At 34.8% G+C, this 24513-nt stretch overlaps 2 protein-coding genes across 3 annotated transcripts; both read left to right on the forward strand.

Moving 5' to 3' along the window:
- Positions 1 to 704: 704 nt before the first annotated feature.
- On the forward strand, positions 705 to 12461 carry LOC144450003 (calmodulin). Of its 2 annotated transcripts, none has more exons than XM_078140573.1 (5): positions 705 to 776; positions 10302 to 10332; positions 10805 to 10948; positions 11074 to 11316; positions 11768 to 12461. In XM_078140573.1, the coding sequence occupies exons 1-5, from the start codon at positions 720 to 722 to the stop codon at positions 11794 to 11796; spliced, it is 504 nt and encodes a 167-aa protein (XP_077996699.1). In that variant the 5' UTR covers positions 705 to 719; the 3' UTR covers positions 11797 to 12461. The 2 variants fall into 2 exon arrangements, with proteins under 2 accessions (XP_077996699.1, XP_077996704.1); XM_078140578.1 differs by lacking the exon at positions 705 to 776 and adding an exon at positions 9411 to 9649.
- A 1402-nt stretch (positions 12462 to 13863) lies between these two features.
- LOC144452663 (protein STPG4-like) lies at positions 13864 to 24202 on the forward strand. Its single transcript, XM_078143811.1, has 7 exons — positions 13864 to 14010; positions 14343 to 14417; positions 15623 to 15880; positions 16872 to 16945; positions 19711 to 19765; positions 21356 to 21463; positions 22178 to 24202. Exons 1-7 carry the CDS (start codon positions 13867 to 13869, stop codon positions 22289 to 22291), a joined length of 828 nt encoding a protein of 275 aa, XP_077999937.1. The 5' UTR covers positions 13864 to 13866; the 3' UTR covers positions 22292 to 24202.
- The last annotated feature ends 311 nt before the right edge of the window (positions 24203 to 24513 follow it).

Raw genomic sequence — 24513 nt, forward strand, 5'->3', positions numbered from 1 at the left:
CAACGTCGCATGGATAGAGCGAGCTGCACAGTACTGCACAATAAAGATAATAAGCTTACTGACATATGCCAAAGAATGGTAGGGATTTATACATATGTCATTGTGATACTGCTAAGTTTATTACTAGACTAAATCGTGAGTGTTGAAGTAAAACACATAAACAATTTCAGGATTTCTCATCAGATAAATTGGATAAACGAAAGTGAGAGTTTAAATGACGTAGTTTATTTCAACATCGATTCACTAAAATGAATATCAGTTATTAATATCGTCTTTCCCCGGGCCACGACAGAAAAACGAATGAATAAATAATGTCTATAGTGACGTCACACCTGTCCCTTTTCAGTGTCATCAACAAATGATTTAAAGATTTAGACGTTTTATATATTTTTATCCTTACCAGTGCGACTGGACACTTAAAACTGGAACGCACTGATTATTTCCAAGGCAACTTCATAATAAATGCGAGGACATAGGCCAAAACAAGACGCGCAGTGAATGTTGCGCATCATACGCCCATTCGCTTTAATTCCATGTGTTTGGAAGTGCAACAAGCTAGACCTAGCTCCTTGTCAAATCCAAAGTCGCCTGAATTTGTTCGTGTCTGATAAAAATCACCGCTTTGATTTCTAAAATTTCTTGGGGATACTTTAACAGTTTTTACTCTCCGAACGTGAGACAAGTCTGTCACCTGTATATCTCTACAACAAACACAGAAGATGCCGAAACCTAAGAAGAGTGCAGCAAAATTTGAACAGACCATCTATGGGGAAGGGGTAAGATATTAGTATACAATATGTTTTTCTCTTGCTCTTTTTACTTTTGTCTTTCTGTTTCCATTTCGGTTGAAAAAATTGAAGAGTGTTCCCCACGCCCCCATTTAGCTATATTGTTCAATTACATAGTGAACTATGTAGGATTAAAATATCCTACCACAGCTAGCTAACCTTCCTTGCAAATCAACAGCCTACGAATCACGGTTTTAAAGCAAGCCGACGACAAAATCATTGGCCGTTTGCTTATTGCTGAGTTCATGATTTTATAAGTGTTGTCGGAAGGGGGAAATGTGCATACTGTATACCGGCTGATATGCTTATTTTAATCAAGTAGATAGTTTGATAAATATCCATCTCTATTTTGACTTGGAAAATAAAAAAATGTCAATTAAAGGTAAGAAAGTTAAAAATTGATTACTTAGTTCACCTGGAAGATTGGTGTAAAGATTGATACGACACTGTCTGTCATATTATTACATTGCAATTGCTTTCCGCTATACAATTTACAGAGACACTATTGTCATATGTTGTGTGTGTGTGTGTGTTTGTATGTATGTATGTATGTATGTATGTATGTATGTATGTATGTATGTATGTATGTATGTATGTATGTATGTATGTATGTATGTATGTATGTATGTATGTATGTATGTATGTATGTATGTATGTATGTATGTATGTATGTATGTATGTGTGTGTGTCTGTCTGTCTGTGTGTAAGAGAGAGAGAGAGTGTGTGTGTGTATGTGTGTGTGTGTGTGTGTGACAGTGTGTGAACAAGATATGACCTGTATATTTGCTAACATTTCAAATACCTGCAAGAAAGCTTAAAGTTTATCTCTACATATTAACAGTATGATGTGTAAGGAAGGGCTGTGCAGTATGGACGAAGAGAATAAGTATAAATTACGAATTACATGAATAACAATCCTCCTTTTACATAGAAAATGATCCTCTGCCTTAAGCTTCTATCACCGAGGAACTCCACTGGGAACAGAAGAGTTTTGACGATCAAGAACATGTTGATTCATTTGTTTTTGGGAATATAAATGCATTTGACATTTACATGTAAGGATGACGACTAGTAACAGTTAATAACAATTATGTAGAAAATAAATCAGTGGTTACAAAGTACCACGGTTTTTATACTATCTTTGAAGTTGTACAGTTTACTTAGGCTTAAAGCTCAGCAATCATCCTTTGCCCGCCCGCCAAATACCAATAACATGATATATTAGCGTCGAACTAGAAATTATGTTATTCAGACGTCTAACTGGTTAACTACGAATATACATGTGTTGAGATCTCAATATTTATGATTTTACACCATTGTGCTCAAAGATATCCATACATCTTGTATGAATACAAAGGAATGGTTCGAGTGTTGTTCAGCAACAAGCTACTTTGCATCATATGCTATATAGCGCCACCTTCGACAGATTTACTGTTACAGTACTCAGTAGTACGTGTTTATCCATCTCGGAACATGCATGGGGGTGGGGTCTAATGAAATTTAAGATGTATGCGTGAGCCGAACATGAGGTATTTTAGCGGATATCACACAATGTTGATACATTTGTTCATGTGACGATTCGTGGGATTAAAGCTGCAGTAGCGGCACTTGGGATATTTTTTTTCATTAAAGTAACCAAAAGATAAGTTCACTAAAAATGGTCAATTATTGATAATATTATCCGTATGTGGTGTAGTGACAAGTTTAACTCATGAAAGTTTGTTTTGAATGTGTCGCCATGTTAACACTGCACTCGTTTGTAACGGTAGTATCGTTTTCGATCAGACAACCACAATCTAGTCACTAAAAATGTTAAAATACCAATAATCAGGCATTGTACATATTAATCTGTAGTGATACTTAGCCATTAGTATTGCAATAACGGGTTTACATCGTGATCACCGTTGATGGCACTGACCTTTGGGTGCGGACCCATAAATCAATTTGATTTGATTTATCATGTATACAGATACAAAATATATGTTCACCCTGTGACCCACAGGTGATTCAATAATGTTCACGCTGTACGATATTAAGAGTAAGTTATCGAACAAAACATTTTCAAAAGATATATTTTCAGTTGCAGCAAGTGCAGCTTTAAGGCGTTTGTATTCCAATAAAAAAATTAAAAGTCGGTCAAATGACGACGGGCAACCATATAGCAGATATAAGTTAAACTTTGAAGGATAGTTAGCAAATTACGTTGTTCTCTGTCGCGACTTGTAAAGAGAAATAAAGGTCGATTATTGATAATTTCTTGCTCAGGAACCAAAGAAAGTCATTTTACCAGGCCTAGGGATAGTGTCGAATCCTTCATCGCACACCCTTTCTTGAGTTATAATAATAAGCTAGGCCTTTTGCTATATATTGTGCTAAAATATTTTGGGTATTAAATTCTAAGTGTGAAGCTCGTACTTTGTGTTTTCGCCGGGACTATCCTGTTAGGTAGAGCATTTGGGTATAAACTTATACCTGCATGTATGCCATGGGCAGTCGCTCGTATAGTCAGCTGCAGCATTGAACAATTGTAGTTACTAGTATGTTGACGTTTTATCGAAGTACAGGGTATCTACCATACACTGACCTACCGCTCCAAAAGTTCAGCGACAATGTCTGCTTTTTGTCAAACCTGAAATACTCTTACGATATCACATCAGTGAATAATATTCCAATGTCTAAATCTGAAATGTGGGATTTACGATAGAGGGCGAAATTTTCCAGAGAGCAGTTCCCCCACGCATTGTAGGCTTAGCACTGGTAGAGTAACACTAGTGATTTTGATTTCTATAAAACTATTAATCCAAGTCCTCGTGCGGATGAACGTAACCCAGGGCTATCACAAGATAAAGTCGGATTTCCAGTTTTACTCCATAAAGCTTACATCGTCTCTGTACGTCGCCGTTAATCTTTCACTACACCCATATCTACTACTGTATATTTTACAGGAACAAAGCAAAACTAGTGTGAAATTCTAGGCGATGGTACCTATCCTTTTAATGCCTACTTCCAAGAACTGCCTCCAGGTCGCAGGTTCATGCGGCACACAAAAACTCTTATATTCCTTCTGTAACGTCAGTTCAAAACCATGGTGTCAGACGTTGATCGCCTTCTTCCAGCGAATGACCATCTTTTAAGAGACCTTTCAAATGTGTGCGTGATGATCATGAGTTTTTAATATATGTGCAATATCTGCTTTAACTTTAAGTAATGCTATATGTTTGTAATTTTACATTTCAGAGTAACCAAAAGACGAATTTACATTTATTTTTTAGTAACATGGACAATAAATATTTGACATTTGATATTTGGACACTGACACACTCTTTTTGCGCAAACAATGAGGAAGCAAGTTAACTTGAGACAGACAGACAGACAGACAGACAGACAGACAGACAGACAGACAGACAGACAGACAGACAGACAGACGGACGGACGGACGGACGGACGGACGGACAATTTACTAGTAGTTTATCATCATCTCTCTAAGGCCAGGATGCTCTCATAGCGATTCTGTAAAATATAACCGTAATGACAGATAAATATACATAATGCCGGAAACCTATAGTTTAAAACTTCGACAAAGACAACAGCAAAAATAGCAATAATACGATGGTGAGTACAGAATCACAAACTGGAAGATTGAAGTAATCCAGGGGAAGTAATACGGTGACCCCTTAGGCTGCTTTCACAAAAACTTGTTGGGAGGGGGGGGGGTTCGGGAGATTTTTTGTAAAACCCTAATTTTTTTCAAGTACCCCCCTGCCATATTCCAAATTTTTTCAAGTACCCCCCCCCCCCTGCCAAAGCCCCAAATATTTCAAGTACTACCCCTCACCCGAATAATTTTTTTTTGGAATACTCTTCCTGTGCGTTAACATTCCATACCAAGTACAAAACTGTACATAATACACTTAATACCAACTTTGTCCATTATATATATAATCAATTTGTATATTGTGTGTATATATATACACAAACACCAGTTAAAACAAAATGTATGATCAGCAGACCAACTGAGTCTTTGTTTTCTGTTCAATATTGTATTAATACATTATACTAGTAGTGTTACAGTTGAATGTCATTTTAGTTGTATTTGCAAATATTGTGATGCACATGTTATTGAAAGAGAGTTTTATACTGTATTGTTCCAGTTCAGTTTCCTAAATGTGTGCTAAAACAAATCAAATTGGTCTAAATAACACTGAAAAAACTCTTAATAAAATGCATTGACATGTATCCCGTTCTTGTTTGATGTAAATTAGTTCAATATAATGTCAAAAGAAAATAAATGTATGACTCAAAAATGCCAGCCACATTTCATCTAACAGAATAGGAATCAAGTGATATATATTAGTGGCAATGATAATAATGAAAATGTTTATTGAGACTATATTGGAGTATTTGCTCATATTGTTTCAGTTCACTACCTCATTCCTGCCATATATCTTTAGGGTAACTTTATATTGAGAGTTATGTCATAGTTTATTTATTTATCTTTATATTTAAAAGTAATAGTATATTCATACAAAGTTGAAAAGTATGTGCAAAAAACTTATTTTACTTTTTCTCTGTTAACTCAGCTTGTGAGATATTGTCTTCTGTTTCACATGTAGCAGACGTTGCCAATATGCTAATTTTTGGAAATATTTAGAATGTGTTATTAAAAGTTTATGTTGAAAACTATAGTCATATCTATAGGATGAAAAAATACCTTGCACAGAAGTTTTTGATACTTGTCAAGTATGTTTTAGTGCAGATGCATCTTTTACATTTTGATGGCAGGCTGAGATGAACCTTTTCCAACTCTTTTTTTTTTAACTTCCAAGAGCTGCAAATGTAATATGTTGTCTGTCATATTTGTCTGTAATTTAATACTAGTAATAATTTACATGAAAAAGTTACATATCATTGTGATAACCACAAACCAAAACACAGTCATGTCACAAATTTCAGTAGATAGTAGTGTACATGAAAGACACTGGTATTTCAGACAAAAAACAATCTGTACCACTCAATTCGCCCATTTCAATTTATCATTACATTAACAGTTTGAGTTTATTAAAAGAAAATTAAAATTTGACTGTTTTTGTTTTTCATTTTACTAACTTGTGAGCAACTGTTGTTTGTAGCTGTTGTTGTTGTTGTTGTTGTTGTTGTTGTTGTTGTTGAAAAAGGAAGACCAACATTTTGAAAGCTTATTTTCCCATGTTTGAAAAGTCATGATGTCAATTTATTTCCCCCCCCCCTACAACCCATAACATTTTTTCAGGTACCCCCCCCCCCACACACACACACAATATCCATATATTTTCAAGTCCCCCCCCCTAAAATCTCCCCCCCCCAACAAGTTTTTGTGAAAGCAGCCTTAGTTTCTAAATTGGTGCGTGGATGACTACAGTTTTGCAATAGCGCCACCATGCATTTTATCAGAGACATACATTTTCCCGTTTCAGTTGTTCACTTTACCGCGTTCCTTGATCTCAGTTCAAATGAAGCGTTGTTCTAATTCTCTCGTTTCTTATATCATCGTCTAGCTACACGCAATCGTTCATGCTATTTGTGACCTAAATGTGGGGTTATTAAAACAATACACATGATATATCAATACAGTTTACTGGTAGTTTGTTTGGATATCAAATGATACCTATAATTATCATCATCTCTAAGGCCAGGATGCTTCAATTGCGATTCTGTAAAATTAAACCGTACGCACGCACGCACGCACGCACGCACGCACGCACCTTATTACGAAAATACTAGTATGTATGTATGTATGTATGTATGTATGTATGTATGTATGTATGTATGTATGTATGTATGTATGTATGTATGTATGAGGTGAAGGTGTTCACTCGACTGTCGACAGTCGCTCGCGCCTTTTTTCCCTATGTTTTATCTAAACTTAAGTCGTCGCCGCGCTCCGATCCGGCGCAACACTACTATAGTATGCGATTATAGTAGTGTTGCGCCGGATCGGAGCGCGGCGACGACTTAAGTTTAGATAAAACATAGGGAAAAAAGGCGCGAGCGACTGTCGACAGTCTAGGTGTTCACTTGTTCCCCATTTCAATACAATTTCTCTTGTTAATTATATAACCCTTTTACTTTCTTTTAACCCCCTGCCATGCTATTTTGGAAATTCGTGTTTTTCCTTGAGATAGCAATTGTACAGGTTGTCTTGCCCTTTTAAAATTATCCACAAAAATGTTTATGGAGGTGAGGAGAACAATAGCAATTTTCTCTACAAGCATAGACCCTAATCGTGTAGGGTCTTTGCTTCAAGTGATTGTGGGGCGATTTCGATAGCAATATCATAAAACGGAAGACAAAAGAAAGATGGAGGAAAATGAACAAAGGGGTGGGGATAGTATGTCCGATGCACAATGCCTTTGAAATGTACTACATGTCAAGAATAAAATGAACATGAAAACCAACTTACATTGAATACATGTTGACCTATTTAGAATATTGCTGAACCCAAAGCATCGACACATATTTGTTTATGTATTCATTCATTCATCCAATCACCAAACTTAGTCATCCATCCGTTTATTCCTTCGTTTAGACTCGCGTCTCAAGAAGTAATTTAAATACGTCTGTACATAATAATTATAGTGTAAAGACTACAACGTCTCAACGGCTCCCTGTAGCGTACTGGTTAGCGCACAGGATTAGCAGTCGGGAGGTCACAGGTTCGAATCCCACTGGAAACAGGGGATTTTTCTGTGACCGACCCAAACCCAGGGTGAGTGTTCTACAGACTCGATGGGTAGGCTGTATCACTCAGCCGTGTCTCACTCACAAGACGAGTGCGAATTTGGGGGGACTCCTGTGGACTGGCTGGGAAAGCCTTGACAGTTCCACAGCAAGAGCGTGCTACAGGTAGCCCTGTCAGGTAGTCCCAAACCCGAATGGATCTCTGTAGCATTTGTGTTTGTTTCTTTGTGTGTAATTTGTTTGCATAACAGAAAATCGCTGGGAGGAATTCCCAGCACAAAAAAAGTAAAAAAAAAAGACTACACAAAAGAAATCGAATGGAAAAAAAACTACTGTAAAAGGCCTATCGATATCCACGTGATATTGTCTCAAGGACCCAAAAAATACTTTGACTGCACGGATGGAGACAGCAAAAATACAATTACATGACGCAGAACAAAAATGTACCGGTACTTTCTTGCAAACGCAATCTGATTAAAATTTGATATGGTGAAAGCGGCGGACTTGGTAAGCTTCTATTTGCCATCGTTTTGTGTCGTTTGTTTTGTTCTGGGTGATTGCCGCAATAAATGGGAAGGGACTCCGAACACCGTCAATATTATATCAAGTGTATGGTATTTCGCTTACCGTAGATACAAAAAATAACCAACTATGGGTTGTTTATATAGATCAAGAACTAAGTCTTGTCTGTGAATAGATCAAGTTTTTAGTTAGCGGAAGTATCTCCAAAAGCTGGTTCAAACTTGATTATTTTGTGTGGTTTTAAAGCCAGTCAGCCACGTGACTGGTTTATCAAGGTTATCAACCCTGATACTAGTATATTAAGGTAGGTTTATGTAGTGAAAGTTAAGGCATTGGCGATACGCCCCCGGGTCGACACTTTTCTGACGTGCGTGAAGGCGGTGATCAACGGAACAAGACAAACGGCACAAAACAATGGATGTATCGGTAAATAAGTTCACATTTAAGCTTTCACCACAAACCAAGCCTTGGTATCTTGGTAAGCTTTCATAGGGGATTTAATTTAGTGTTACGTTACATGTACAATGTAAAAGCTTACTAACTTTGAATATTTCTTTTCACTGAGGTTGACAATTTCATATACGTAGCAACCTTGAAATGTGCGACGGTGCATAAGTACGAGTAGCATGTAGCAGTAACTTTTGGCATAGCTTCAAACTCTACTTTGGCAAATACTGCAAGTGAAGTCAAGTTAAGTTCACGTGGCGTTAGCCTAATGAAGGCGTTATTTTTAAAAATCATTTAGATCATTCGTTTTTAAATAAAGAGGAAAAAGAGCAAATAATCGACATAAAAATAAATGAATAAACAAGCAAAACTACTGAAAACACATACGAATACGTTGAAAGAGAATATTGACACATGAATTTTGCGAACAGCTTCAAAATGACCCTGTGACCTTCGGCAACATATCATCAATGTTATCATTCTTGGCAGATCAGTGCAAGTTATCGGCTACGGTCTGTACATTGTAGTTACAAAACAATAGAACTGTCCATTGTTTTGTGTGTCCTTAAAAAGGCGGGCTCTTTTTTTCTAACAATGATTACTCATCACTGTAATTGCACCAAAACAGATATTTCCGAAGAGTTTACGGCATGCGACAGGAGCCATCGCTTGGCGAGCTGGGATATCTATGCAGCTTTAGAACGTTTGACGCATTGCAGGTGTAAAGCAACCACTCACATTTACGTTTCTTTCGGTGGTTGGACTATTTAAAATTCACAGCCTATCAAATCGCGGATTACTTCGAGACTACCATGTGGGATTGGCGCGCTTGAATTAAGTCGCGTTACCTTAGCCCTGACCCTAGCATAATATTATACTACTTTAAAGTAGTTCCTGTGAACAATACAAAACACGCGAAATCTAAACAACAGCATTGCAGTTGTAGTTTAAAATATTTCTTTTAACGTAAATAGTGTAGACAGTGAAAATTGACCAATCACTTGGCGGATATTTTGGCGTTGACGCTGGTATTGTTTAATTTGTTGCCCAAGAATACAAAGTAGGGTGTGTAATCAGGCTTCGGCACAAACGTTGTTAGCCATAGTTCAGTGTACTGAGTTAAGTTCTGACAGCAGTGTCTTTCGCATTATCTTTGTACAGAACAATTAGCAATGGTAAGCGTGTTAACATATTTTGTTAGTGAGTGTCTAATTGTCGCTATATATCATATGCATGATGTTAAAATCTGAAATAATCAGCTGCCTATTCCGAATGTAAAATTGGAGCAACTGATACGTATATTTTATTGTCAGTCATGTGATAATGGTAGATCCATTAACAAGCATCCGAAAATTATGTGATTTTACCTAAGCCGCTTTATGAGGAACGAGTGTTAAGAATCGTGAATTAATCGTAGTGTGCTTTATTTATTGTCAAGTTAAAATTATATTGGGTTTACCTGTTGTGCGTTACTCAAATTTCCGGGAATTTCAATTGTCCTTCGTTCCCAGTAGAAAAAAACCGTCTCGAAATACACAGTAAGTTAATGTGTAATTTTAAGTTCATCTCTGAAGTTGTGAATATTACCATTCAGGTGTTAAACGGCGGCAAGTAATTTCACACACAATTGTTGAATCCTTGTCATATACTGATATAGTGCTGTGAATTTCTTTTAGATCATGTGAATATTTAAGATACATGAATCGGTATCGTACGTATGCACAAAGCCAAGACTCGACTGGTTCATTCATATGGTAATGTCGCATTGTGAAGATTTGAGAAGTCATTTATTAACATAATGAGAAATATTTTCTTCTTTTTTCTCAGGCAGACCAACTGACCGAAGAACAAATTGCTGGTGAGTAAAAGTTTAACTTGTTATCGAAAGTGATAATACTGGGGAACAACCTCAGTAAACCTCGATTCTATTCGGCAATAGTTGTAATGTAAATGCGAAAGCCGGTCAGCTGCACACAGGCGCAGTGCGCATGGGAAACACATGGAAAAAAATTCTCTGCATAGTTTGTCTTGCTGGGGTCAAATAATGATCATCTTGTAGAGTAACCTGTCAATTGTTAATTACATCATATATGAAAATGCACATTTTAAGAATTGTTACATTCAAAACGGTAGTACCCCAAACTTGGGACTTGATGTAGAGTGGCAATAATGCCTTGTGGCTGAATAATGGCCCACAAGGTCTACATTCCTTTCATAGCTATGTTTCTAGTAACCTGTACCCCTTACTAATGTAAATACCAATCGCTGGGTGCAGCCATGACATCGTCATGGTATAATTGGTCGTATTGAACCGCCTTTTCTTTTTCCAGAATTTAAGGAGGCTTTCTCCTTGTTCGACAAAGATGGTGATGGCACCATCACAACAAAAGAATTGGGTACAGTCATGAGGTCGCTAGGCCAGAACCCCACAGAAGCTGAACTCCAAGACATGATCAATGAAGTAGATGCAGACGGTGAGTTACAGTGATTTTGGCAAACAAAATATATTGCTTGATTTCAATCCTGTTTTCCTAGTGTACTCTTACTATGTAGGTCTAGATATTTTAAAACTGACTTCTGTCAACTGTGTTATTTGCAGGTAATGGCACCATTGACTTCCCAGAATTCCTTACAATGATGGCAAGAAAAATGAAAGACACAGACAGTGAGGAAGAAATTAGAGAAGCTTTCCGTGTATTTGACAAAGATGGCAATGGTTTCATCAGTGCTGCAGAACTTCGCCACGTCATGACAAATTTGGGAGAAAAATTAACAGATGAAGAAGTAGATGAAATGATTCGTGAGGCTGACATTGATGGTGATGGTCAGGTTAATTATGAAGGTAAGTGTATTTCAGTGCATTATACCTTTAAAAATGCTGTTATCATACCTGCAAAGTACATTATCAACTTATATGTACTATTGTGGAATTAATGTTAATTCACCAGTTGTAAGTTGAGGAGGTTATGTGTACTGGTTGAAATGTAACTAACAATTTGGGTGAATTATATTCTGTGTTGACCTAATACGACACTAAATAACACAAAGGTGATAGGAGATCAAAATTCTTGCCCTTTGCCACACATTAAGTAGTAGATGACCTGTTGACATAAAAAAAAAAAAGATTTAAAAAAAAAAAATTAAGGGCTTTAAATGAGATGTTTCAGCTGAATTTGATAGTATTTATGTATATTATCCATTACATAGTGTATCACTGTGTACATTATATAATGTAGAGTAACTGGTTATTATTGAAACAACTAATCAAGTTCAATTCTCTGTTCTGTTTTCAGAATTTGTAACCATGATGACATCTAAGTAATGCACCGGCCAGCAGTACTTGCAGATCCTTGTTCTTTTTTCCTCTTTCTCCTAAAACACAAGTAAAAGTTTCAATCCTACTCAGATCCACAGTTTTCATCACCGTGAACCGTTTTTACAACTCGATGCTGTTATTCTTAGTGCTTAGCTCAGACAATCATACTGTGTGCTTGCTAGCTAGATAGTAGATAAAAAAATCTTAGCTTGTTGTAAATTTTTTGTACCATATTTTAAATACATAAGCAAATTCCATGTGAAGATGTGATGTTTATGAATTGAGAATCCTGATCTGAGAGTTGCTTGACACGAGAGTGTTGTATACTCTGAACTTTCACTCAGCTAGCTATCCTAAATAAGTTTAGCCGAGAGGGGAAGAACAAATGGACTATCATTTAAACTGCCAATTTTTCAATGGAACATATATTTTTCTTCTTTTCTTTCGGTTTTGTCTTTCTCCATCGATTTTCTGACAAGCGTTATGTTTTCAATATTGATTTGGAAGAAATACATTTTAATAGTGAATTGATGATCATTCATTGATGATGTTGTGAGGGTGTTGCCCAAAGGAAAAATCATATGTGTAGTGTCTGTTATTTTTTTTTTGTTCACAGTTTTAAGCTGTAAATAAATTAAAAAAGAAAAAAAAACATGTTTTATTATTTAAAATGACTGTGTCTCAGTGTTTGATATTTTATTCCCTCATGTAATTGAAGCTTATACCCTGGAACTTGCAAGAATGTGATTTACTGCATATTTACTAGTAGTGTGTACTGGGGGAATTCACTGACTTGCCATGCAGGTTCCAGGGTAAGCTTTGTGAGAAAGGTCATGCTAGTGGTTTATATGATACATCTAACTCAGCTGCTCTCTACTAGTAGACTAGAATTAAATGTAGAAATTTACCTATTATGATACATGTACAAACAAATATTTATAGCATGTATATTAGAATGTCCCCAAGTTTTATATCATGACATAATTATTTTGTATGCCCTACCTAGTACAGAATTATTGGCAGCACCATATACAAACTTACCATCTAGGTGGTGTGAGAAATATATAATGGAAACAATGCTATCTTAGATTACAGAACTGTCACTGAAACTGGTGTTTTCCGACAGTTTGGTTTCAGAACAATACTGACTCGCCCACATATAGCAGTATATGTATAGTTTTGATATAAAATGGATGGTAGCAAATGCTGGGAATGTGTAACAACCCTCAGGAAAATCATGAAAGCAAATAACTACCCATAGTCTGGGCCTCTTTGATCAATATTGTATTACAAATATTATTGCTGAACATTCTCAATGGCAAACACTGTCGCCTTGTACAGAGTAAAGTCTAAAGATGCAATCTTTTGTCTCCATACCCCATGGGATACATAATTTACGGGTCTAATTTAGGTTCAATTTAAATTAATCCGAAGACAAAAGTACTAAATGATATTAATTCGAATCAACCGACAAGTCATGTTTAGTCGGGAAAATCTTGAGGCATCTGATACAGTGATAGATTGACAATTCATGAAATTAATATTAAAAAAATTCTATTAATTTTAGGAAGCGTATTTTTAGAAGTAGAGACAGTTGTATGAAATGTGTTAATGACTGAGAACTTGTGATGTAATGAGAACCATACAGACGTTTCTTTCCCTTTCGACTGGAGACTCACATAAATTCACAGATACATCATTGAAAGTTTATGAATAAAAACTGAAACAAATAAAACGGAGCATTACAGAATGTTAATACAATACAATAAATAGATTCCTAGTGTGGAATCTCGGACCGGGCTAGCTGGGTATGTAACTCATAAATCCAGGTAATTTTATCCCAAAGGTTGCTCCTTTATTTGCACACTTCTAATTCTAACCAATCAGCCGTAGTGCGAAGGAAAATAAACAAACTACCCCTATCCGTTCAATAGATCACCAGACAGGTTTGTTTGCACTAGGTGTTGATTTCCAACTGTAGATAATCCGCTGTGAAGTCTATTGTGCTTATGCAAAGTGGTTACTAAGGTAGCATGAAGGACGCCACTCTAAAGTGCGCACCAAGTGAGTAGAAACATGGCGCCCGAAGCGACTGCTACAGCCAAACAAGCGACTGATAAAAGCTCGAATTCGAGCGACGATGCCACGAAAGACAAGAAGGGTGGCAAGAAGGGGAACAGACATTCGGGCAGTGTTACTAACAGACCAAATTCAAGATTGGTGAGTTGATATGAATGACGTACATGCGCTGTTACGTACACATAATTGTTATGTTATGTATGGCTTCATTCGATCGCATGCAATCTAAATGAGTTTGTAAATACATGTGATAAATTATAAACTAAGTTTTATTTTAATCTTTTGGCAAATTTTCAAGCGCTTTTGCAGTAGTTATTTGCCATGATGATGATGAGAAGGCGTTTAGGATATCGAAAAGTAACGTAACGATGCAAACAATATTCGAAGTTCAAAGGCGAATGTACTTGTTTCGATAGTTGGTAGTGTAAGCTTAATGTTTTTAATACTGTATTTGTATTTTTTTCTTTTCGTAGGAGAGGGCCGCATTGAAAGATACATACGAAGGGCCGGTCTCCGGCAGAGAAGACTGGTGGCGGACGTACATAAGGGTGAGTAAATTCATAGACCCTACAGTTAGGGTGTGACGTATATGGTACATTGTTTTTTTACATTGGAGACCCCCATTAAAACTTTTGTTCTCCACGTGATTTGTAATATACCTGTTACCTACCTGTTAGCACCCCCATATACGACATCATCAATGCACCGTTATTTTAAAAAAGTGTGAAAGTCACGTTTTAATCATTCACTTGATATGTCTGTATAACCAAGGATTAAACTGTCTATGGGAAATATTACCATGTATTATATACCGAATTTGAGTGACGCCTGAAATGAAACACTCGACTCGTGATCGAAATACTTCCATACATTTGGACGTAGCCGTAGCATTTTTTTTTCTTACTAAATTTTAATTTCTGGATATGAACAGCAGTCAAAAAATCAAACACCCCCCCCCCCAAAAAAAAAAAAAGAAAAAAAAGAAAAGAAAAAGAAAACCCTGACCAAACACATCATTGAGTAAATGAATGCACTGACCGAGAGAAAGATAAAGTGATGATGATGAATGTATGGAGGGATGGAGGGATGGATGGATGGATATGTATAATCAGATAGATGGGTAGGTAGGTAGGTAGGTAGGTAGATTGATAGACATGCAGTAACAGAGATAAAGTACAGGATGAAAAAATAGACAGATCAATAAATCAGTGAAATAAATAAATAAACTCACAGACAGAAAATGGACGAATAGAAGTAAATGAATTAATGAAAGATGCAGACATAACAATAGGTCTAGGTAATGATGAAGTAGACAAATAATTGATGAAAAGCAAAACACAAAAGAATATAAATTTCTTCACAACTTTGCAATCTTTGCACTGGGGAAACACAAAATTGACAAATGAAGTGTTTTTTTTAGTCAACAATCAACTGAGTAATTTGATGTTTTGACTTAAGGTTTCAAAATTCATATCAGAGATCATGAACAATAGCATTTCTTCTTTTGTTAATAAAATGAAATATTGGTTTCGTTTTTGTTCTGAGTTACTGAACCATTGCAATTAACAGCCATGAATAAATGTTTGTGCTCACAGATTTCTATTTTTAAATTAATAATATTCTCATTGCTCAGAAAATGTTGGTATTTTCATGAACTGTGTTTTTGTGTGCGTATTCGCAGATTTGCACTTTGTTATTCTCATTGTGCAGAAATTGTGAGAATTTTCATTAAATTTGGAGTATTTTTTTGCAGGAAACACCTGTACCTGGCTCATATGACACTAAAGATTTCCTGGAGGAACTCCTGGAGAAAAAACCTAAGACTTATTCCTTTAAAAGTGAAGGAAGGAAAAGAGAACTGGCTGTGATCCGATGGCGTCAGGGAGAAACACTTATGCCAGGTGCTTACAACCATAAAGATGTGGTAGAAGACCTAGATAAAACAATCAATACTTATGCTTTCAGAAACACACATCGGTATCATAGAGATATACCAGGGAAGAAAGACAAGGTACAGTTTTTAGTTTGAGTCTGTAAGATCTGAGATGGACAAAAGCAATCCTCAAAATACCCCCCCCCCCCACCACACACACACACACACACACTTGCTTTTTTATTCCACCTGAACAAATACTTTGACCAAAACATCATATTGCCCCCTCCCCCCAGCCAACCAACCAACCAACCAATTTTTTCAATTTCGTGCAACTGGGTGTAGTGTACAATACCATTAAAGCAACTTAAAAGAATAGGTATACAACATGTCACATTTTCACATGTTTCTACAACATTTGAAGACATTTTTATTTCTGATTATGAAAACATGTGAAATTTTTATATTGTATGAAATGTGCTGTTTCAGATTGCAAGATGAAATTGAAAAAGAAAACCAGTCAGAATACGCTAAATAAAATATACATTTCTAAATACTTGACATTTTATGTACTTACATTTGTACTTCATTTTGCTGTCTTCCATTGATAGCTGTTTACATGCATTACAATGGTTGGATGACATACTCGGTAACCTTGACTAGCATGACATCTGACCTGAGTACAATAGTGACCTTGCATGGACTATAAATTGGGTTATAATGCAATTCAACTCATCATGTCTAAAACATCTTTTCATTAGTTGCTAATAGCAACAGGAAATAGACATGCATCACTAGATGTAATTACATTTCCAGGAAGCTAAATTTGAGCAACAAAGGGGGTTGAGTGACAGGATGAGTGTTGCCATAGTAGCAGATTAACAAGAGCAAACAAATTAATGTAAAACAATTAAACAAATACATGTAGTGTTTCACTAAAAATTTTGAATTTAATTTGATTGTTTTAGGGGTCATCTTCACTTAGTTTTCCTTGAGAACCATTTAGTGGTTCATTTCATCAGTAGAATACCTGACACACTTTGTGGATATTGTACATACTGTTTCATGATTTATCCAAATCCTAGAGATTATTTTTACTGGACATATTTCTTGTTGATTTTTCTTTTAGGATTGCAATGTGGCTCCATGTGCTTACAAAATGGAAGATTACTTAACAGTAGCAACAACAAAGGCACAGTCAAAGTAAGTCTTTAATATTTGAAGATAGATCAAAATATTGGATTTAAGTGTTTATAAAAACATGTCTTCATTGAAACATAACACCCAACTATAGATTATGCTAATTGTAATATTTTCAGACAAATTAGGTTGTCATTCAGTGAATAGAAATATGAATGTCACGATAATTCACATGTACATGTCCATTGTCTGAGATCCACACAAATAGTGAAATTTTACAAACAAATATGGCTGCCATTCTATTCAAATTTGACAAGGACACAAAAGTGATATATATATATGATATAGATGTGTGTATGCTCACTATGGTATGTCACTCCTGTGCTAAGTTTGAATGACATTGACTTGTGCATGTCAGCGATATGGCTGATCATGTACTCACAGATGGATGGACAGACAGAACCCATCACTGTAGCGCGCCCAAGACTTTGTTCATTGGGCTAATTACGCCTAATTATACCATACATGGTCTAAATTTTCCTCCTTTTCCTAAAAGGAAACAATATGATGTGTTCCATTTGTTGTTAACACATCTCATATTCACCATGATAGTTAAGAAAAGGTTTAGTCAAAAATTTAAAAAAGAATATTATGGATTAATTAAGCCTACTTGTTCTTTATTATATTTTTACGGATAATTTTTTAAGTTTTAATAATTTGCTTTAAATTTCTCTTTGTTTTCATCACAAGCAAGTTATTTCCTTTCACAATATGTTGGAGGTGTTTCTATAATATGTTAATTTTCATGAAGTAAAAGTACAAAGGACATTGTCAAATTAGGTTAGGCCATTGCTTCAATGTTTGTAGGATGTACATGTGTAGTTAGAGTATGAATATACTGGAAATAGACAGTAAAGAGTAGTGAAATGAATTCAGATCAGTATTGAAAGTGACATACAGCAGATGAAAGGAAGATCTGTCACAAGTACTGAAACTAGAGCTATTTTATATCTCTTAAATTCATAAATATGAAAGTAAACATGACATTCAAATTTGTTTTATAACTGAACTGTTTGCTCATATCATCATTGTATTGAGATACAATATTCAGATTACAGGGCCTAGGGATGGGCCTGTAAGACTAAGAGTAGAGGGGAAGATTTTTTTTAAGAATGGAAGGAGTGGGGGATGTGTCACACTAGAGGGGTTGGGATTTTAAAAAAAATAGAAGATGGAGGTTAATTGTCAGAGTAGAAGGGATGGAAATTTGTCTAAGTAGAGAGAATGAAATAATGTCACCTTATCAAAAACAAGGAAAGACAGCAAGAACTCCTCATTATTAAGTCTTTGACCTACATACATTTTGGAAACAATTGTACAGACTATTACCAGTGTGATTTCTGTTTACTTTAATAATGCCATGTATTTTACCCCAATTACAAGGTCCTTGCAATCATGACAAATTGGTTGTAGATGGCACTTCATCCGTCAATATTTAGTAAAAACAATATAAACAAGTACATGTATATTTTTCCAAGTGAACCACTTCAGAAAAAGAAGACCAATTAAACGAGAATAATTTCATATCTTGACTTTGGATTAGCTTGTGAAAGGCAGCTTTCAAGTCTATTGGTTGTTATTGAAATTTGTTTTATAGCAATGTTAAATGGAGACAGATGTTACAATTAGCAGCTGTGGTACGGTATTACAGGATATTGATTGGCTTGGCTAAAATATAACATCACTCTTTGTCAATGGAATCTTTGTTGCCATAGTTACAAACGATAGATTATACATAGCTAAAGCCATTCAAGTATCCTGGAACAGGAATTTTATAGAGCTCATCACTCATGGGCAGTGGAAACCTTTACTAAGAACACCTAAAGAGGTAACCATAGTTACCCATCAATGTAATTGTCTACAGTTGGAGCTTATTTGTGACATTTTCTTGAAACCCTATTTCCAAAGCCAGAAATATTGTCGGTCATTTTTACTCTAATGTGAAAACGAGTACCAACATGATGTGATTGTTGAAGAATGAGTGTACATCATGAAATTTATTGATAATTACGAATTTACATGACAGCTAGGTTTACTTGGGAAGCCTTGCACGAGATGTAAATCCACTGCAAACACTGATTGTATATGTGATCCCAGGGATTATCATAATCCCTAATCATCAAACTATCTGGTTGAGCTTGATCTTATCATCAACTAAAAAATAAATAAATATTTTTCATGATATTTACATTCAGAAGTGTCAAATATGTAGAAGGCAAAGATGTTATGATTACACAGTACTCTCATGTTTCTATGCAATGAAATTCCTAGACTCTCAATATATGTACCACATTCATATTCTTATGTCTATGTAAATGTCATTCTCTCTTGAAATCTTATCTCAGTTTACAAATTATAATGAAACTGATGACATTCAGAAATTTCAACCTTTAATATAATGTATAATAGTTATGTATCATCAAGAATTTCTTGTCCCTTTATATAAAATAGGTTGAAATGTTTGTAATTTGTAAAATTATAATTCTGGTTAGGAATTCTAGATAAAAAAAATACCTGGTTCTTATTTTATCATTTTTGTTGTTGTTCAGAATTCAAATTGGATACAATTGAATTGTAAATGTTGGTCAAAATATTTGTGAACATCAAGGCTAAACTGGGGTGTCAGGTAGTACAGTGATTACAAAGACAATAAAATAAGATGTTTTATACATTTTAATTTAAGATTAAAAACACAAATCTTGGAGATAAAAGACAAGCAAAGAAAGGATTAAGAAATATTTGACCTGATTTATTGTATTTGTTATTAGACATGCAGCTTTCAAAGATACATCATCAAGATTTCCTACAATTTACTTCAAACCGGTAAGTCTATCTTTAGAAATGAACCTTCATTATGAAACAAAAAACAACACATCACAAATTTCTAAGTAAGTCTATCCTTAGAAATGAACCTACACTATGAAACAAAAACAACACATATCACAAATTGACTCACACTGTGAAAATAGCACAAAGATGAACTTCTGTCGTCATGGAAACTTAATTAATACAGCCTAGCAACTAGTGTCGCCTTGTAACCTAGGAACTGATAAGGTATATAATAAGCATACCATGAGATCTGATGTTGGACTGATAAGCTAATTGCATGCAAAGTCTTACAACAGATAGGGGAGTTTGATTTATTGATTAAACCTAAGTATGCATTACAATGACATTACATTTTTTTATTACTTGGAACATTGCAAAACTAAAGAAGATGTGATTATTAAAAATATGTTTAGTAATAGTTTATTTTTTACCTACCCTGGCAACATAGCCAAGTCAAGTAGCTTTAATAGAAAAATTCTTGGCAAATATCAGATAGGCCAGGAATGTGGGCATGTTTAATGCAGGACAGATAGGAAGCCATGGAACTGTCAGTCAGTAAAGCATGAAGAAAATTAAGAATTGATGATATGAATAATAGGTGACAGGAAATCAACTTCTGTTGTATCAACTCCATGGTGATATTATTTGTAGTTATCATATTCAAAATGTCAATACCATGGTGATGTGATATTATTTGTAGTTATCATATTTGAAATGTCAATACCATGGTGATGTGATATTATTTGTAGTTATCGTATTTGAAATATCAATACCATAGTGATATTATTTGTAGTTATCATATTTGAAATGTCAATACCATGGTGATGTGATATTATTTGTAGTTATCATATTTGAAATGTCAATACCATGGTGATGTGATATTATTTGTAGTTATCATATTTGAAATGTCAATACCATGGTGATATGATATTATTTGTAGTTATCATATTCGAAATGTCAATACCATGGTGATGTGACATTATTTGTAGTTATCATATTCGAAATGTCAATACCATAGTGATATTATTTGTAGTTATCATATTTGAAAAAATAACTCCATGGTGATATTATTTGTAGTTATCATATTTGAAATGTCAATACCATGGTGATGTGATATTATTTGTAGTTATCATATTTGAAATGTCAATACCATGGTGATATGATATTATTTGTAGTTATCATATTCGAAATGTCAATACCATGGTGATGTGATATTATTTGTAGTTATCATATTTGAAATGTCAATACCATGGTGATGTGATATTATTTGTAGTTATCATATTTGAAATGTCAATACCATAGTGATATTATTTGTAGCTATCATATTTGAAAAAACAACTCCATGGTGATATTATTTGTAGTTATCATATTTGAAATATGATATCAACTCTATGGGGATATTATTCTAGTTATCATGTTTGATGTAACAGACTTGATTCAAGTAAAGATCTTAACATATATCCTACAGTGCTCACTTCTTTTATTTTTCACATTAAATTTTTCATGTAACAATATATTGTGTTAATGACAATACAAGAAGGATAAAATATTAATGCTATTAATAGTACCATTCTATTTTCACAGGATAAAAACCCAGCCCCTGGTCAGTATAATTATAAACCACCACAAGTATTACACACTGTATCATCAAGCTTTAAATCCAGAACACCAAGGTTTTCATCTTCACACACAGTGAGTATAGTATTCAACATATAAAGACAAGATTTCTAACAATGTGATTGAAAATCCCCCTTAATTAGAAGATACTAGAATAATACAGTTCCCCCCATTGATCGCATTGGCTATCATTTCTGGTAGCATCCTTTTTTCATCAATGTGTGGTAATCATATTAAACCAACTTCTCTATCATTTGTTGCAGTATGATTTTCAATCAGGTAGATTATTCTACAAATAGATTAAGTTAGACCATGTGAAGTCCTTCTGTTATTCAGTGACTTTTCCAATCAGATTTAATAAATAAATAAGTACAGACAGAATCGTAAAATTGCAGAAAGGTCAAATTTGTGTCTTCCGTGTACAAACAGCTGCACATCTCAACAGTTTCAAGCAATCAATTTTCAATTACTTTCCTTGTTACTATGGTTTTTTTTTTGAATACAAAGTAATTGACTAAATAGATGGGTAGTCTCAAGGCCAATGTCATGTATCCATTCTCACACATCAAGGCTTACCTTGTCAGGTATGTAGTTTGGATTACTTAGGATAACATATCAACGTTCCATCCTGAAATCTGATATCAATCAATGGTAATCTCATAGTCTTTGTGATCCAGATTTAACCCAGGTAGGACACAATATTCATGCATATTCGACTTATTTACAAGATAGCAAGGTGTAACTGGTGAGCTTAGCTTTTATTATGTATTTTTATTTTATTTTTTACAGAAAGTACCAGGTCCAGGGACCTATGAGAAGACATATCAATCTCCCATGCCTAAAACCATAGCTAAAATGGGACGTGCTCATGGCCTTTTCTTCACCAGTGCATTCCAAACTTGAACCCTGGATATAAACTCCCATTGTAATGTGTCATCCATTGTAGACTTACATATAGCATAGACCCTCCACCACTCCACCACTTGGTGGAGGGTCTATGCCTATTAGCTATGCTGTAGATGCCTAGTATCAAAGCAATTGTAAATGTAACAGTAACTGTAATTCATGTAGTCGATTAACCATTTACATGTATTGATATAGGTCCATTGAATGACAATGAGCTTGCATTTCTCATTCAGTAGTGTAGTAGCAATAGCTTGGGGAAATATGCTAATTAGAATCAAGTCATTCGTTTATTAGAGGAATAGGTCGAGTGTTCACATCAATGTGAATATATCATGGTGATGAATGGGGGTTAAGGATTTACCACGTCAAGTATTTGCTACCCATGTCATTTGGTGTATTTATGGAAATCGTATAAAATCAAAATGTACAAGGTGGAATCACCACATACAATATGGGAAATGGGTGATTTAGTGTCATTGCATATCAGTATGTGTCATGTTGGTACACCAGACATGTATGAGAAGTGCATCACGATGTGGGTCACACCATACAGTATGAGAAATGTATGATGTGGGCCATGCCACAGTATGAGAATGCATAATGTAGGTGAGCTATGCAAGTATGAAATCATGTACTAGTATACGGTATACCTTCCTATGGAAGTATATTGTTGATGACTGAGTTCTGCCAATTGAATACAATATTGGTACAGTTAGCTGGAGATATTAATTAAACAATACAAAGTGTGTTTATGCATGAATTATATATGCCACATACAGCATGGGTTCATTGCATTGCATGGCTTACCACATAAATTATGTGAAATGTAGTGGGTATTCACATTAAACATGGCATGGCATGATGTATAGACTATGCAGATATCCTACACAAAGCACATATTAACTGCTTTAACATTTTCAGTAGATTTAGATTCACCACATTAATAGTAAAAATGCATAGTAGATGAGCATTGCTGTAACCTTAATTTTAACAACTCAAATTTAGTATTTGCTTGTAAACGTACAATGCTTGCTGTAACACCATCACCTTTACCTTTTGTAGTTTTCATGCCACCTGTGGAATGCATTGGAGAGCTGAAAATACTATTTTGAAGCACATGTACACATCTCAAGTTAATTATGGTTGAGTCATGATGGTATATTTGACCGACTCAACATATCGTTCCAGAAAAAGTTATCCTTTTTTTTTTGCTCTCTTCTGTTATTCAACAGAAAACCAATATTTACATGTTTTTATTTTAAACATAGCCAATGAGTTGAGTGTGAATATATGTATAAAGTTTGAAGGCTATCGATATATATTTTGATATTTTTGCGGTGAGAATGCTGATAAGGAAGTATTGAATTTTAACTTACACACTAGTGCTTCAAAAAGTGGCCTTTCACTGTCACAACTACTTGAGTTTGCGTGTGTAGAAGAAAAAAAAAAAATTGATTTTGTTCCAGACCATTCCGTTCCATTTATTGTGGTGCTTTATACTATTGCACATTTACTAATTGGCAGTATTAGGGTGATTTAATAATTGAACAGTTTCACAGAAATACCAATTACAGTATTAGCATCGTAGTATTTTATGTTTGAAATATTTTGACAAGGTAGCCTGTTGACAGGCTTATGATGGTGCAGAAAAAGTGTGTTACAAAATGAATAGATGCTGTGTGAAACTTTAATTTTAAGTTCTAAGGCTTTAAATTCAGGTGAAAACATACAAATTGATTGATTTCATGCTATCCTTCCTATTGGAAGTGAGATATGTGGGGTATAGCTCACTGCCAGAATTCTCTCAATCCGTCCACTTCCCTTTGAGTGACTGGGGAAGGCTGTTGTTTTGTTTGGTATTTTTCCTCATGCATATCAGATATTTTTTTTTCAATATATTTCAACACTGTGTGGTAAATAAATAAAATTTTAAAAAAGACATGTGATTTGTGTCATTCCTTTCAAAATCTGAGAATTAATATTCTAGTAAAGTGAATTTTATGGACGAATAAATCAAATAGCTGTAACTGGATAATTCTTTCTTTTTTTCACTTAAAAACCAATGAATGATACATTGACTGATAATTGTTCACTTAGTTATAGGAAGACATTGTACATATTATTAACGGTTGATTTTATCTGTAAGTAGTATAGAACACTTCGTTTTAGTGTGGTGTTATTTTTAAAGTGAAAAGATAATCATGTAATCACAATGATAA

This window comes from Glandiceps talaboti, chromosome 2 (genome assembly GCF_964340395.1).
Source record: "Glandiceps talaboti chromosome 2, keGlaTala1.1, whole genome shotgun sequence".
Taxonomy (NCBI): domain Eukaryota; kingdom Metazoa; phylum Hemichordata; class Enteropneusta; family Spengelidae; genus Glandiceps; species Glandiceps talaboti.

Excerpts from the sequence above, each read along its gene's own strand:
- LOC144450003 (XM_078140573.1), top strand. The coding sequence starts at position 720 with ATGCCGAAACCTAAGAAGAGTGCAGCAAAATTTGAACAGACCATCTAT. Across the intron at positions 10,333-10,804 it reads GACCGAAGAACAAATTGCTG|AATTTAAGGAGGCTTTCTCC; the intron begins GTGAGTAAAAGT and ends TTCTTTTTCCAG. Across the intron at positions 11,317-11,767 it reads TGGTCAGGTTAATTATGAAG|AATTTGTAACCATGATGACA; the intron begins GTAAGTGTATTT and ends TTCTGTTTTCAG.
- LOC144452663 (XM_078143811.1), top strand. The coding sequence starts at position 13,867 with ATGGCGCCCGAAGCGACTGCTACAGCCAAACAAGCGACTGATAAAAGC. Across the intron at positions 14,418-15,622 it reads GGTGGCGGACGTACATAAGG|GAAACACCTGTACCTGGCTC; the intron begins GTGAGTAAATTC and ends ATTTTTTTGCAG. Across the intron at positions 16,946-19,710 it reads ACAACAAAGGCACAGTCAAA|ACATGCAGCTTTCAAAGATA; the intron begins GTAAGTCTTTAA and ends ATTTGTTATTAG.